This window comes from Ammodytes marinus, assembly GCF_949987685.1.
Source record: "Ammodytes marinus genome assembly, chromosome: 11".
NCBI lineage: Eukaryota > Metazoa > Chordata > Actinopteri > Uranoscopiformes > Ammodytidae > Ammodytes > Ammodytes marinus.
The window spans coordinates 22,286,036-22,302,600 of record NC_137215.1 but is presented as its reverse complement, the minus strand read 5'-3'; the positions used below and the strand labels follow the sequence as shown (position 1 = coordinate 22,302,600).

Sequence of the window (16,565 nt, the reverse complement as noted above, 5' to 3'; positions counted from 1 at the left end):
ATTAATTATTAAAGGTGCAGTCATCAGTTCTGGAGAATGCTTGTTGTCAATAATCCGTGAATATCTCGTAATGATCTCCTACCTGTCCATACTGTGTCTACGCTGAAAATAAATCCAGTGTTAATACACAGCCTATAGGCTCTGTAAACTGGTATGTTGCCAGCAATGTGGGTCCTCTTGTGTTTATACATACCAGTTTACAGAGCCTTGGCTGTGAATTAACACAGGATTTATTTTTCATCACAACCACAGTAAGGACAGGTATGTATGTTCTATGGATGGATGGATGGTTGGAAAGGCTGCACATGAATTTGGGATCAATAAAGTTGGCTGAATCTAAATCTGAATTATTCATGAGGTGATATTTACACAGGACTCGAGCAAAGTCTCTTGGCTTCCCACATAGACATGAAGAGATTCATTCCATCACAGTGTCACATTACATGGAGCAGGGCGCTGAACACATTCATCCAGCCTCCTGTGAAGTTCTGAGGGGTGTTCCAGAAACTTCAACTGATTCTCGAGTCCTGAAAATGTGTGTGTGCGCGCGTGTGTGATAGCGAGAGAGAGAGAGAGAGGGAGAGAGAGAGAGAATTAGAGAGAGACACAGAGTGATCCCCCAGCTCAGTCTCCCTCTTTACTTTGCTTTCTCCCATCACTTTCCCCCCCTCAGTAGGCTACTACTTAAGCCCACACCTCTTTATGTTTCCCATATTAGCCGGTGTCTTCTGGTGCTGAACAATTCCAAACCCAGTTTAAGTAATGACGCGCAGGAGGGAGACTTTCACTCGGCATATGAGCATACAGCTGTCAGCAACTGAGATGCAATAAAGAAAATTGCCCGAGGGGATTGAAACAGACGGTGACCAGCGGAGACAGGCGAAGGAGAGCGGGAGAAGGAAGGAAGGAAAGAAGGAAGACACACAGACACACACACAGCTTCAGGTGCCCGAGAAGCGATGGAGGCGCACGGCGTGTGTGACTAGGGACAGGATCGGAGCACCGCTGCTTCTGGATGCGCTCGCGTTGTTTATGGTGGATTACAAAAGTGAGCAACCTGCAGAATTGACCGTGACCGCCCCTCGTCCATTGCACTTTGACGGATTAGCTCGGAATCATGAACGTGTCGCCCCCGGACCGCAGGAAAAACGTGCGAGAACTGGCCCTGGAGATTGGCATCCGAGTTCTGCTTTTCGGAGTTTTTGTGTAAGTAACGCCTCGCTCAAACCAGGGTTTTAGTTTGCTGTTCTCTGAGAGAAAAAGGGGGGATCTAGGCCGGCAGCACGTGCCGTGGTGATGAGATCCAGAGGTTATCCATGTGCGTGTTTTAGGCGACTGAACTGAACTGCTGTATTCGGGCACAGTTGCCGCGGTGTGGTGCTGAACGAACAGTTCCCCGTGCAGAGAGAGCCGCAGTTTGTGGACAGATCACTGCTAAACCACTAGGACTGTAGACACAGCCGCTGCGTTAACAGGTTGCAGAAAACAAGTTGAATATCCGGCAGCATGTTGCGTTGTGGCATGAACCAGGGTGTCACCAATTAAAACTTTTAGGAATTATAGGGGCATTTTCTCTTATTTCTCATTACAGTGTAGGTGCTCGGATAGAGACAGAGGCAGCTTCGTCAGACTGTGACCGCTTCACCTCACTACAATGAAGACAGTGATACCCAACGCAGTGATGCTGTAGCCTACAGTATGGTGGCACTTTGCAAGGAGGTTGCGTCTCACAGGCGCAGCCATCACAACTAATATAGGCTACATATGAATAATTAATTGTTTATCCAGCCTTGAGGTTGTAACATAATAAGCCTGGTTTGCATCATGATTGTGTCATGTGTTGATATCCCAGCTGCTCGGTGTGTAATGTGAGAAAAGCCCCGGGGTCCTGTTATCTCAAATGACTTTGCTGAGATTTTAATCCATTGAAAAAAAAAAAGGAAAAAATCAGGACAGTGTAGCTACAATGCTCTTATAGCTGGTGTATATTACTTTTAATATATGTACTTGGGCTATCAGTATGTGTGATGTCACACTAAGAGGATTGTACAGCCAACAAAAAGCCTGATGCTCAACAGTGTTTGACATGGGGAAAAGACAATCAACTGGAGGGATATAGGACGAGAGAATGAACTGTGTCAGAGAGGAGGCATCTGGCTGAAGCCTCCAGATGTAGCTGTGTGTGTGTGTGTGTGTGTGTGTGTGTGTGTGTGTGTGTGTGTGTGTGTGTGTGTGTGTGTGTGTGTGTGTGTGTGCATGTGGGTGTGTGTGTGTGTGTGTGTGTGTGTGTGTGAGCCTGAGGGATTCACGTTTGAGGCTGGTTTCATAGTGTTTATCAGTGCACATCAAAGGCAATTTCACCCAATATCATCATCAACTTACCGCCGGCTTCTGCCCCTGTCGCCAAGTCCTTGATATGTAATGAAGTGAGTTTTACTCACCATATTCCCTCTTCACAGTTATGGGACGCTGGCGCTTTGTAGTTGCAGCATTGCCCCTCAAGTGAGGCTCAAATGAAAGGAATTCGGTCACACAACTTTACTGCTTCTGTGTGAGCATGCACTAGCCACAGCGGACCACATTAAATGCAAACGTCCACATCCTTAATTAAACACCTTCATTTATTTTAGCATGAGCACATTGGAAATTAAGATTGTGAATATTGGTGTAACAAGGAGCCGTACCTAATTCCATTATTTTGTTATAAATATTTTTGTATACAGTTTTTAACCCTTCTGTTATCCTCAAATATCACTAACACATTTCACCCTTGTGGTCAATCTGACCAGGGATATTTGCCTCCAGAAAATGATTTACAGGAAAATTGTTGACCAAGTTTTTGTGTTTATTTGTTGAATACATAAATAACCCCTTGATAATGAAACCTATCAGTGAGTTGACCTGTTCTTTAGCGCCACCATCACCATACAAACTATTGTACTTGAGATGATCATTTTAGAGGGGAGGCATGTGTACTTGGGAAGACTTGGATGTGATCAACTCGCAAGCCTACATTGGCTTCCTCATTTTGGCGGGAATTCAGGGAGGGGAATGAGATGAAGAGAACGATCCAGGCCAAATTTGAACCCATGTCCGCTGCGAAGAGGACTGAGCCTTGTTCTGTTGTTATGTTGAACTTCCTATTCACCTCGCACTTCAGAGCGATGCCCTCTGGACCTATAGAGCAATAGTTCACCGTTTATTTTTTCACCTCCAAACCCGAGATGAACACAGGATAATTGGGGTCACCTAATGTATTGTTTTTCTTCACTGGAGGTGTAAAATACTTTTTTTTAAGCTGTCACCTCTTCCTAGGGAGAAAATGGCAGCGTTATATGAGTACGGATAACAATTCAATTCAGCAGTCATGTATTCCCTTGCTTCATCACGGCTCAGTTAAAATATTGCATCTCCCATTGGAATTGCATACCTCTTCAGCTCAGTATTATATTGATCTACCAGGAAACATTCTGTACATATTCATTCACAATTTTAGCAATGATGCTGAAAAAGAATGAATGAATCCTTGTGGGCTTCTGTGCAGATATGATTGCATCAGCAAGGTTTTCTTGAATGCCTGATCACACTATGCAAGTCTTTTTGTGTTTGGTTAAATAATGCTGACTTTAAGACCAAAATACACAGCACTTAATGTCTTTCCTCGACTGGTCACCCACACAAGCTGTTTTTTGTTTGTTTTTCTCCATCACACAGTAAACCACATCTCTGCATCTGGGGGGGGGAGGGGTTACACCAAAGATCCCCAAATTCCCTGCGTTTTTCACGTCCAAGTTTTGTCAAAGAAGGTCATCTTATGGGGAATAATACCATTGATTTGCCCCTTCCTCGCCAAGCTTCCTGTCTGCTCCAGCCAGGCCTCAGGAGGTGTGCTGACCTTAGCGCCCGGCAAAAGTGACGTTTGGTCGATCCAAAAACCAGTAATGCCATGCAGTCGTCATAGCTTGGTTAGCACCCCAGGAGTCACACATCTCCCCAGAGTGAAAAAGCAAAAAGTTCAATCTAATTGGAAATGGATCTTTGACATTTAACAGATCCGGAGAAGAAGAAAAAACAAGCCGAAAACTGTATCAGAAAAAAACAATGCAGTTAGCCCTTCAACATACAAAGAGAGGATAATGAGATTTGGTGCTATTTCACTAATCCAGTGCAAAAACAAGCACAAGCTATTGCAACTACCTCAGAAGTGATTTCTTCCTTGAGTGGTTGTTTGGCAGAAATCCTTGTCCTCAATCAATCAAGGCAAAGTTTTGAGTTAAAGTTGCTACCGTATGTGTTTGTTGGACACTTGAATATACGGGTAGATTACAGTAAACATCACAGCACTGGCTCAGTATAGAACCGCTTCGCCAGGCAAGAAGGGCCAGAGAAAGAGACAGAGGTGCAAGATAAGATGGAGGACATGGAGTTTGAAAGACTTCGAGATGATTTTGAGATTCCAGACCGATAAGGATCTGTGGCTCTGCGATCTGAAGAGGCAGCAAAACCAATCCGAGAACAATCAGTGCAATCTAAAAGCTTTCTGATGGGAGTGATTGGCCGGAGAAGAGGGCAGTTTTTAATGGTACAACAAAATAGGGCCCACTTGCTTGTTGCACAGGTAGCGATTTGGACCACAGCAGAATTGTATTGCAGAGCATAGTGGAGATTGAGGGGGGGAAATGTGGTGCATTTGCATTTGAGCGTTTACTGCGTGTCATCCCCTCCTCTCAGCGGAAAGGCTTACCAGCAGCCCTGGGATGCAGCCCATAGCATTTTCAATTCTCAGAAAGCCTCAAGAGACTTTGGGGAAGAGTATTTTGTTGTCAGGCCTTTTGACTGTTCAAAAAATAAGCGGATTGTTTAGCTCGCATGTTACGCATGGGGGGCTCCTGCACTCTGGTTTTGAGGGGACATTTTCTGTGTAGAGGATCGGTTGCAGTGTCATCAGTGTGTATTGTCTCTGTAGCTGACACAAACTGAAACGTGTTTTAATCCCGAAGAATGTAAGGGTTATTCACATTATGGATTATTGATAAAGAATTTGAAGTTGCAATCTGTAATATTCCAGCCCAACAGCCATCACGGCTTATTTAGGCACTAGCTCACTCGTTGATCAGTAACTTTGTCAGGAATACTACAACAGATGAGAAACAGATGTATCTGTTGATAGTGCAGCCAAACATATTTGTGATGTTTTAATAAAGAAGTCAGTCAAAAGCAGTTCTGACTTTTCCACACCACACTGCACATTGGCGTTAGTTAACTTGCTGAGTTGTGCAGCCAGTCGCCCGAGGGCTCTTCATCTGACAGCTCACGGTGGCTGCTCTGTCTTCTTCCATTAGCTTCCCCCTTGTAATTCTAAATGATCCACTTTGGGGGGGGAAATGAATATTGACTGTTGTCTTCTGTGTTTGGTGCATTTTGAAATATGCATCGTGGTCAGCGCTTACCACAGCGATAAAAAAAAAATGTCTGCGTCTGCTTCACAATAACAGCCACCCTTTGTTTTTTTTGCGTGAATGCTTTTAATGTGAAGCAGTTACTTCACACTGCACTGCCTGACAGGACGTAAAGAGAGCACACTTAGGTAGTCCAATCCAAAATGCATTGCAGGAACCTGTCAACATATAAAACCACGATATATACAGGAATGATTACCGAATGTGAATAAATTGAACAACAATTAAAATATTGGGTGTAGTAAAGAGATTTCCTGATAAAACATGTTCAGCCAAAGGCCACAGGTGTAAGTGCCACTATTGCTATAGCTCTGTCAAATGATACTTTATATGAATTCCTGTAATGTGAAAGGGTTGCTAATAATGCTGATTCGGATCCCTCCTCTGGCAATAGGCACTCCCCCCCTGCAGCTCCGAAGCTCTCACCTCTTGTTGTTTTATTTCCCAAGTCTATACGGTTTTAGTCCAAATGGCTCTTCCCAAGGGCAATATCCCAGAGTAAGCAAGCTCACTCAAGCTGATTTTACGATAGCGTCGCATTGGGTAATGGCAGAAAGCTGGAGTAAAAAGACTTGCTGATGAAGGAAGTCCAGCACCTATGGCATTTAGAAAGTGTTTTTTCACTCTCATAAGCTGTTTAACAACAAAAAAATGCACTTGAATACTAGAATTATCTTCATGGATGAAAGAGGATTTCAATTGGAGACCCATGTCACCCTGTTTATGACACTTAGTGAGGCAATTTCTTCCACTTACACACACACATTTGTCTCTTTTGAGTTTATTTCGGAATCGCTCTATTGTGCTCCCAAATCTCATGATGTGACACATCTGTAGCCCGAGTTATCTTCCGTTTACCCTCCACTGCTCGCAAGGTTATTGCTGCATTTCTTAATTTTGATGGCCAACATCTGAGGCACTGAATGGCAGGTCATCCAATCCGTAACCCTCATTTTGTCGGAGAAGGAAGAAAACAATTTGAGAATGCAGGCTTGACAACTGGACTGGGGCTGAAGGGAGGTGGAAAAAATGTTCGACCGGAGATAATACCCATCGTTGTACTTGATTATTTTAAAGTAACCCCAAATTAGTGAGCTCTTAAAGGAGTAGTGTTTTCGCCAGTGTGGCAGTCTATCCAGGGACATGCAATTAAACCAAACAAAAGAAAGCTCAGTCAACAAGTACAGGGGAAAGCGTTAGTGAAAATACAAGGATGGCAAAGTGTGCGACAGGTATGAGGATTTTAAGAGGATATGTATGGCAAATTGAATTAGTTACCATGGTGAATTAATTAAAGTATTTGACTCAATAGGCAAGCTGGTTAATTAATAACTATGGATGAATGAGTTAGGGACAAGGGGTGAGAAATAAGTTCTTCTTCTCCCCCTATTTTAAACACGTAAACCAAGTGTTGGACAGTTTATTTTGCTTTACGAATTTCATTGTTTGTAAAAGAGACTTTTTTGATGCCTGTCCACTTCTTTGATTTTTTTTGTCTTCACCTGTTCGAAATAAATAGATTTCCAATTTCAGATCCCAGAGGTCTATTAAAAAAAGAACAGGAATAACGTAGGATGGATGGATATAAAACAGGGGAGGATTAGGCAGACGACAAAGAAGAAGAATTATGTAAAGAAATGATGGACCGAATAAAGCTATTTGTGGTTAGCAGTAGGATAAAAGTGGGTGTAACAGAAAAGGCAGAACAGTGTGAATCAGCATTCTCTGCAGGTGCTGTGGGCAGAAATAACTGTGATCTTCAAAAATGAGAGCAGAGGCAGCTGACTATAAGACCACCAACAACACCACGCATTCCCTGACAGCTAAGTCTGTCAGCGCTCTGAGCGACTCTGGCATTTGATTCTCCACAATCGTTTGATCAGCTCATTATGTCTCGCTATCCCTGCTGTCATCCATCCAGCTCCATCTCTTTACCCTTCCATGGCCATCAAATCTCTTCGGTTAGTCGCTCTGTGTCTTTTTCACCATTTCTTCTTAAAGGAACATGCCAAGTGTTTTTAACATTTGTGTTTTTACAGTAAAATGTCTCAACAAATATTGGATAGATTGCCTCAGAATAGGACAGGTAGGGCAGTCATCCACTGATCGCAGGGTTGGTGGTTCAATCCCCACCAGCTGCCTCATGTAGAAATGGTAAGACTAGGAATCCCAAATTGCTCCCGATGGCTGCTGCCATTGGTGTCTGTCAATGGGTTAATGAAAGACAAACAAGGTCATTAGATCAAAGCCTCAGGATTTCTGATGGGCTGGATTTTCTGCGATGCGTGTGTGAATGGGTGAATGTGACGGCAGTGTAAAGTACTTTGAGTGGTCAAGAATGACTAGAAAAGCGCTTTATAAGTACAGGCCATTTTTAATCCTACAGTCATAATGGTTTTAATTTCAGTTTCTGTTGAAGCAGTTTTAAATAGTTTGACCAAGTCATTTGAACTCATAATCCACTCTCTAGTTTTCAACCGCATATCATGGTTCTATTCTATTTCTAATGCTCTATTTTGTCCAAACCCATCATTTCAATGAGGAAAGCCTACATACTGCTTTAGACACAGCTTTCAGTTTAGCGCAATGCAATCCAACGCCACCACAAATGACAGCCTCTTAAATGCCTTTAAAGTTGAATCAGCGCTCTAAAAACAGAACTTTATTTCTTTAAAAATGCCATTACGGTTGTTGTAGACTGCGTTGGTTTTTCCTTAGTCTGGCATGACCACTTCCGCCAGCGTCTATTCGCTTGCGTCGAAAAGCTACGCAGCCCCCGGTTGCTGGCTTTCCCCTATTGTGATCCCCCTCAAATTCGGAAACAATTCGCTCAGTCAACCCGTGTGCTTATGTGCAGCGCTCTCTCTCTCACACACACACACACACACACACACAGGGTGTGAGAAGTCACATTACTGTAGACAGATATAAAGTGTGGCGATACTTCGGGATAATAATATTGGCGGCGGCGGTCCGGGATGCATCCTAGCTTAGCCTAGCTGTCCAACTTCATTGTACAACTACCCCCGGGCAGAAATAGGCCTACCCTCATAAACTCTGGAAAATGAAGCGTGGGGGTTTGAATTGAGCACCGGACCTTATAACCAGCTAGATTAAGATCCGCCGTTCCCTTTCTTTGGTGAATTAGGGACTATGCAGCGGTGTTTTAGCGACGGGGAAAGATTCCAACGGCTTCCACTATCACCTAGCAACTCTTACGGCTACTTGCTGCAGTTGGTGTAGCGCTCACAACGTCAAAACCCTGTTCTGCCTGTAAACAGACGGACTACGGCTCTGACTACAGCGATAGGAGGTGGTGACATAAGTTCTCGAATGCTAAAAATTCTACTCGACCGCCGTAGCCGTCCTCTCAACCGCCGATGATAATGTTACCAGAGATAACACTACGTGGGTGGCTAGTTAACTCCGGTTAAGTTATCCCGTGAGCTCCTCGGGGGCTAAAGTGTATGGTGTCTTGACATGCTGGTTAGAAAGCAACACACTATGTATATTCCTTTTGTCTTTAATAGTTTTTGTGTGGCGTTTGCGGGTTTAGCCATTTCTCTGACAGTCTCTGGACGTAAAGACGTTCCATCAAAATAAGTCCCCCCCCCGGCACTATTTTGCAGGACACCGCTGCTGCTTCCCGGGGTTAGCCCCGCCCTAGATGATTGTGATTGGTTTAAACAAATACAAACAGGCTAGCCCAGTTTCCCCGGTTTCCCCACCCGAATAGACGGCTCTAAACAGAGTGCTTCCAGACCCTACTACTTGCTGTAGTTTGGTCTGGCTTTGCGAGACTAGTTTTTCCTTGATGTCCCTACTAAACCCTTAACCGTTAACGGATTGTGTGGAGGAACAGAAACTAACACATTTGGTCAGTAGACAGCTGTTCTCCTCTTTCTGTTTGTTTGAAGACAGATTCAGGGCAATATGAAATGAATCAAAGCAGACATACTTGCATAATTGTTGCTGTGAATTAATTTCATCATATCTCTTATGTTACATCCAGCCTTTGCTTGTACCATAAAGACTCTTGTGGTATATTATAACCAATTTTTTTAAGTCATCCGTCACAAAACTTGTATTTTGGTGATCCTAGAAGGAGATTCTTACTGCAACGTGGTATTCAGTGTTAAGGTTATCCAGTGTACAGGGAACAACCTTTATGATCCGATCTCTTCATCATAATTGAATTGGCTTTTTTCATTTGTGCCCCTTAACATAATGTCCACTTTTTTATGGTTAAGCATTCCACTAATTGTTTCCGGTAGACTCTTTAACCTTAATGGTCTGTTGTTGATGGTCTAGATGTTTTAAACAAGCACTTTAAGGTGCTCAGAGGAACTTTCCGTTTGTGTTAATTCTTGCACCCCTTTTGGACAGAAGTGGTAGTGTTTTTACAATGCCAGCTGTTGTTCCTGGGTGAGTGTTACCATGACAAAGGCATTAAGAAAAACTATATACAAATAGCATTATTTGCACTGATAGTCTTGTTTGCTGTTACATGTAATGTATGATCATCAGATCATCATTTGTTTCAAACATATTTAAAACTTCCTCATAGCACCTTTAACATATACAGTATAAATGCTATGGAACTGCTATTGAATAATTTCTCATTTTAGCATTTAAACAATCAAGAACACATAGAAAAATATGTTAACAAATTACAAGCCCATGGGATGTGAATGATGCAAATTGTAAAATTAAATTTTTCTTCCAAATGGCTACGACTAGTGTACAGTAGATGAAAACTGAGCCAAGGGCGGAATGCTATTGACGTTGGAGGTGTGGAATGCAGTGTGGAAGTGACAGTTCCCGTGGCAAGATCCCTGCATTTATTTACACCTGCTCCCACTGTGATGTTTCTATTCTTATACTTCCCCTCTCTCTCTCTCTCTCTCTCTCACTCACTCACTCACTCACTCACTCACTCACTCACTCACTCACTCACTCACTCACTCACTCACTCACTCACTCACTCACTCACTCACTCACTCACTCACTCACTCACTCTCTCTCTCTCTCTCTCGCTCTCACCTTGTCTCTCTCTGTCACCTCTATCCCTCCGTTGGCCCTTTGTCACGGATTTTTCTAAGATCTGCTCCATTTCTGCAATTTCCAGCTCCATACTCTTTTCTGTACAAAGACAGATGAGGGGCTGAGTAGATGAAAGGGCCCTCCTCCAACACACACACACACACACACACACACACACACACACACACACACACACACACACACACACACACACACACAATGCCAGTCCCCTTGCCCAAATCTATAACAAGCGAGAACCTCTCCTCTCCATCACATCTGTGTGTGTGTGTGTGTGTGTGTGTGTGTGTGTGTGTGTGTGTGTGTGTGTGTGTGTGTGTGTGTGTGTCATACCCCTGGGTTTTGCTGTCAGACCATACTCTTTCCTTGATGACTCCTCCGTGGATTCTGTTTGCCAATGCTCTTTAGAGAGACACATCTCTGAGAACTTTTCTGACAACCTTTGTGCTACCCAACCACTGAACATTGTAAAAGAAACTTTACAAGTTTGCCAAAGCTGGGAACAGATGTGTGTGTATAATTGAAACCGACAAGACCCCTCTGCATGCAGAAACTCGTTATTTCTCCACCCACATACACATGTATATGTATATTTTTGACAGGAAAGGAAGGAGTGCACAGTGAACAGCGAACACCACACTGAATGACAGGTTGACTATGACTACAGGTGTGTCATTAAAGCCCCAGATTCTCATGTGTCTGCTCATCAAATTGGTAAAAACTTTTGCAAGACTATAGCGAGGACACATAACATGCCCAATTTGGCTTACATGGTTGGTGGACAGACACAGGTAGCAGTGCTACCGTAGCACCACCAGTACAATTCTGAAAGAAAGCTTGAGATGCATGAAGTTTGTTAGAGTGAGGTGAAGGGAGGTGAACACAGCTGAAATTGAATCCTCTTTGAAATCTGATAAAAATTGATTATATGATAATACTCTCTCGGACACATCTATTTTTATCTTTCACAATTGGCTCCCTGTGATCATATCAGTCTTTCTTATTAGTATTTCAACAACTTGTCCTTCTGCTGTCAACACCAGCTGTAAAGATAAAAAAACAATGGTTGTGATGGTACTGAGTGATACCAGCTGCTTCAGGAGGTTTACAAGGAGAATCATTAAACATTGCATACTTTTATGGTTAAATTTTATTTTTTATTTTTATGTGGTTTAAAAGCACACAGCACAGTAGTGCTCCACTTCCACTGCTGTTTTCACTGAAATAATTAACCTTGTCAGACCTTGTCTCAAGACTGTGTGTTTGCAGCCTGCTTGATTGAATTGTCATTGACTCCTGTTAGTTGTATTGTGCATTTGTTTTTCTGATTCTTTATGGGGTTTCGTGACCTCAATTGTCAGTGTTGTATGTCTAGGTTTTTCAGCGTTCTCAAGTGCTTTTTTTTAAACCAACACTATCACAACCATTCATGCAAAGTTCTAGCCATATCAATAATAGTAAGATAGAATTGATATTGTTAAAATTAGAATATGAAAAGTGCCATACAATAGACCTGTAGCAGGAAAAGCACAGCTATAACTAATCTCATTAAATGCGGCTCCATTCCACTTAGCTGAACCTTAACGACATGTTACGAGCACAATACCACCTACACTTAATACAACATTACTGATCTGTACTTCAAAGACATTTCAAACAAATACCTCTAATGTGATAATATCATGCTTAAGATTTACATTCACAAAGCCTTTGGGGAAACATCATTGATAAAATAATCACAACGACCAAGCATGCAGAGCCGTTCATAACTCTTAGTAGTTCCATTTAATAGAAAGCAGCCAAGTAAGACAACAGTTAAAAACCCAGCACACCCCAAGGGCTTCTGTGGGTTTACTGCACAGGTTATTTTTTTTCTTCTTCTGGAGCATGTGGGTGTGTATGAATGGTGCTTGACAGACATTTCTATAACTCTCCTGTTAGCTTTGTTACCTTTATCGTCTTCATTTACACATGGAGTTGGATGACGTTATGTAATTCCAGCATAGCTTCGCCCACCTTCAACCTGAGCAGAGCTTTAGTCACACTGAAAATCATCTGAAAACCTGTGCGGGTGTACAGGGCCTGTATACTGTATATGCTACTACAGTATACATTAAGCAAAAGGTGTTCCAAATTCTAACATTGAGGCATGTCTTTTTTAGGGGAATGGGGATTATTTTTGGACTGATATTGCCAGCAGTCATTTCCAGCACTTGCATGTCTATTACATTGTTTGTTTTGGGAGGCAGTATTCTGCATTTTATGATTGCCAATTGGATTTTGTAACAGTCAAATTATCCCTGCTGTTCACAGGTATTGTTTGATTGCATATTTCACAACAAAAAAACACACACAAACAACAGGGATCTAATTTAATATTATTGCCGGTGAAGCACACAAGTCCCTCGAGGAATCTAAACCAACAAGAAATTGAGAAAAAACTCAAGATGACCAATGTTATCAGAACGCATCCCAGAGAGGAGTGGTGGGCAGACAAACAATAACAAGCAGGGGAAATAAAATGGTTTTGTGGCCATGGAATTTAAATAGCCTGAGGCAAGGATAGTGAATGTCACAATGAAAGAATATTCGGTATATACACGTGTGTGTGTGTGTGTGTGTGTGTGTGTGTGTGTGTGTGTGTGTGTGTGTGTGTGTGTGTGTGTGTGTGTGTGTGTGTGTGTGTGGTGGGTGGGTGTGGCTGTGGACTTCTATTGCTGCCAATGACCAACTTTAAAACTGTGTGTGTGTATGTTCACCTTTCCTCACAAAGAGCACAAGACTGGAATCTGTCTCTCCTCGCTGTCAGCTTTGACATTTGTTCAGATGAGCGTTGAGCATGACAACACTGATAAATGTCAGCCTTGTGTCCTGGTCCCATATGTATTTGTCCAAATTCACAGCCCTAAAGTGTGTGATCAGGGTTTCTATCTCCAATTCTTACCACCCTTCTTTTGCTCCCTCCCTCTCTCCAAGCACAGTTACTCAACCGCCCAACTTAATAAACTCTGCACGCAAGCAACATTGAACAAACACACCCATCCAAGTGTATCCACAGACATTCTGCTGAGATTCTGAAACATTAGGTCGACAATACAGCTTCCTTAACCTCTAAGGTGACTGTAGATGTCAGTTATTCCGCCTGTAGAATTCATTATCTGAGCCTGAGCGTGCCAGTTTTTATTTTTCTGATAATGATCAGTTTCCGGAGTTTCTTTTGAAGATTGAAACATTTCAAGGTTAACTGATGATTACATCATCCCGGTGTGTTGCTTGATGTTGCCACAGTACAAAATGAATGTGGTTTGTTTAGACAGGAAGAAAAGTTGGAAATTATAGAATAAAAAAACTTCCTTACAAAATAACTCCTATGCACTACAAGACTGTATGTTAGCATGCAAGGCGTGAGAGTTTCCCTATACACGGTGCAATAAAGGGAGAGAAAGCTCAACAGATGTGATGAGCCGATTCTAATGGGCCTGTGGAGTCCATGCATTCACTCAGCGAACTCAATGAATATAAACCTTGGACCTCTCTAGCGTTTGCTAAGCCTGCTGGCGAATCATCTGTGCGTAGCAGCCTGGCTCCTGGCTCCACTACTGTGGGTTGGAAAATGTATCACGCTATGCCCCCTCCACCACCACTACACCAACACCATGCTTCCTTGATTCCCCAATCCCTCTGTGCCCCTTTGGTCGTGTCCTGCCAGTTTCAGACCACTGCATTTCCTAATGCCTGTCTTGAAGTACGTGCCTCTGACCTTTTCTCAAAGTGTCTTCCAGGCTTCTTTAGGGCGGTTTCACACCTGATAGTTTGCTTCTAGTTCACATCCTTGGTTCGCACCAGATGCCGGAATGATACACTGTTTTGTTTTTTCAAAAGGTTTGCTTCTCTTTAACACCAATCTGGTCTGAAGAAAACCAAAATGCAGTGGCATAAGCAACGTCAAGTTCTTACCACAAACTGACTGCATCAGAGTTAGTTCAGACGTGTACAAAGACCACCTCTTCAACCAGGTCTCGGCCCGCTTGTCTGGTCCACTTTTGGTTCGCACCAGAGTACGATTGCTGTGTTCTCACAGGCGCAAAGGTAGAAACAAACTCGAGTCTGTTTCAATCGAACCAAACACGGCAGGTGAGAAAGCACTCTGGCACCTTTCTTGATTGTGTGAATCAGTGTGAGCGGGTAATTGAACTTAAAAAGAATGACCCTGCATTTAACGCTGTATCCTTTTGCGCTACAATAAAGTAGGATGGCGTTCTCTTTATTTCTCTTCTCCCCTTTAGCCAACTTCAGACGACAAACTGTATCTCTAGAGAGGCCAGAGCTGGCAGAGTGTCACTCAGCATCTATACCACTCTGCTCCTCTCTCCACTGCCTGTGACAGGACCGGTGCTGTGCATTCCTGACACGTCCTGTCAAGCCCCTGACTGTAGCCACTAACACGAACAGAAGCAGAGTGAGAAAAGACGATGACACATAGATATATTGACTACACAGAGTATAGTTTAAGAAGCCTCCAGGGAAAGACATAATGTCAGTTTTGAACACATCCAAGTAATTATCTTGGTGAATTATGATTTTATGAGCTATGTAGTTTGCCGTGTGGGAAATAGAGATAATGCTTTTAATATTATGAGTGTCAGTGCCCTAGAGCAGGTGTCTGACATCATTCATTGTTAGCTAAGAATATAATGTACCTATCTGTTTTGAAGAATTGATATGCATGTCCTTAAAGCCTTGAGCATTTAAACCCTTTGACTTAACCAGCCACACTACTATGGAGATATAACACCTTCTGTTACCACACTTTCCCTCCAGACATCTGAATCCTCTCTAGCCACACAATGCAGCCTCAAATGTCATGGTTCGAGGTTTCTGGAGTCCAGTGGGAATCTACCAGATAGATTTATTGCTAGACTGATTCAAACTTTCCGTTCCCTCAGAAGAGCAGACGTCCCCCGGCAATCACTTCAACAATCGACAATCAGCGCCACACGTAAGCACACATTAGTTGTCTAGGCATCAGCGAGGGTCCGATAATTAATGAAATAAAAAGCGACATAATTGAAGAATGTATCCTCAGCCTGTCACTCGGCTCCCTGTGACCCGGCCCTATAATCTAATTGCAGCAGCAGCAGTGCTTTTATTAAATCACAGATACCCAGTTGTCTTCAGTTAAAGCCTGACGTGCCAGAGGAATAAGATTTGATTTGACTGGAATAGCAAACGCAGGATGTATTCCCCCCCTGTGTGGAGTAAGAAATGGAAACTTAAGCAAAACGTGCGCTTTACTTTCTTCTTCCAGCGGTGTTCAGTGTGAAAGTTGTGGATTTGCGATAAACTGAGGCTGCCCCCTGCTGTGACTGCCATCCACCAAACATTATGCGTTGCTCTTTTGTTGGTTAAAAGGTTGCGACAGCACTTTTCATGGATGCGTAACTCTGGATAAGCTGATGTGAGCTGATAGGCACTGATAAAGGATATCCATGCAGTGTATGAAAACTTGGTAAAAACTTTCTGAAACGTATATGTGACCCACTTCCCCACGTTATTGGGTAAACTTATGATATCAATACTGTAAATCTAGTAATGAGTGTATTGTTTTTTTTTATAATGTTCAGTTCTTTCCGAAACTGTGAGCTAAATAGTATGACACAGCAATAACCAGAAGGTGTGTTCAAAAGCTACAGTTCAATGCTGGGGGAAATACAATCATTTTCTGCTGAGTAGAGAAGATGGACATCATTCTCATCATATCTTTACAGTAAATATGAAGCTACAGCCAGTTAGCTTAGCGTATCAGACATATAGATTATGCCCTACGTATAAATGGTTAAATAAGCTACATTAGTGAGCATTAGAGATGGTGGTGGTGAGCAGATTGTGTTGCCTTTGGACGGGGCCTGACTGTCTCCTCCTTGTTTCCAGTCTTTATGCTAAACGTTATTCTAAAGCAGACAGTTTTGAGAGTGGTATTGATTTTCTGCACCAAACAATGGTATTTTCTAAAATGTCAAACTCATTTTGTGTACGCATTTTATT

General features: G+C 42.7%; 1 protein-coding gene across 1 annotated transcript in view; it reads left to right on the top strand.

Annotated features, from left to right (window-relative positions):
* Nucleotides 1-1,117: 1,117 nt before the first annotated feature.
* Nucleotides 1,118-16,565, top strand: part of plpp4 (phospholipid phosphatase 4) — a gene marked incomplete at both ends in the record, with an annotated part of 42,719 nt that continues 27,271 nt past the window's right edge. The window contains one exon of the mRNA XM_080036456.1: nt 1,118-1,206. Coding sequence (XP_079892582.1) covers nt 1,118-1,206 — 89 coding nt within the window. The remainder of the gene's footprint in view (nt 1,207-16,565) is intronic.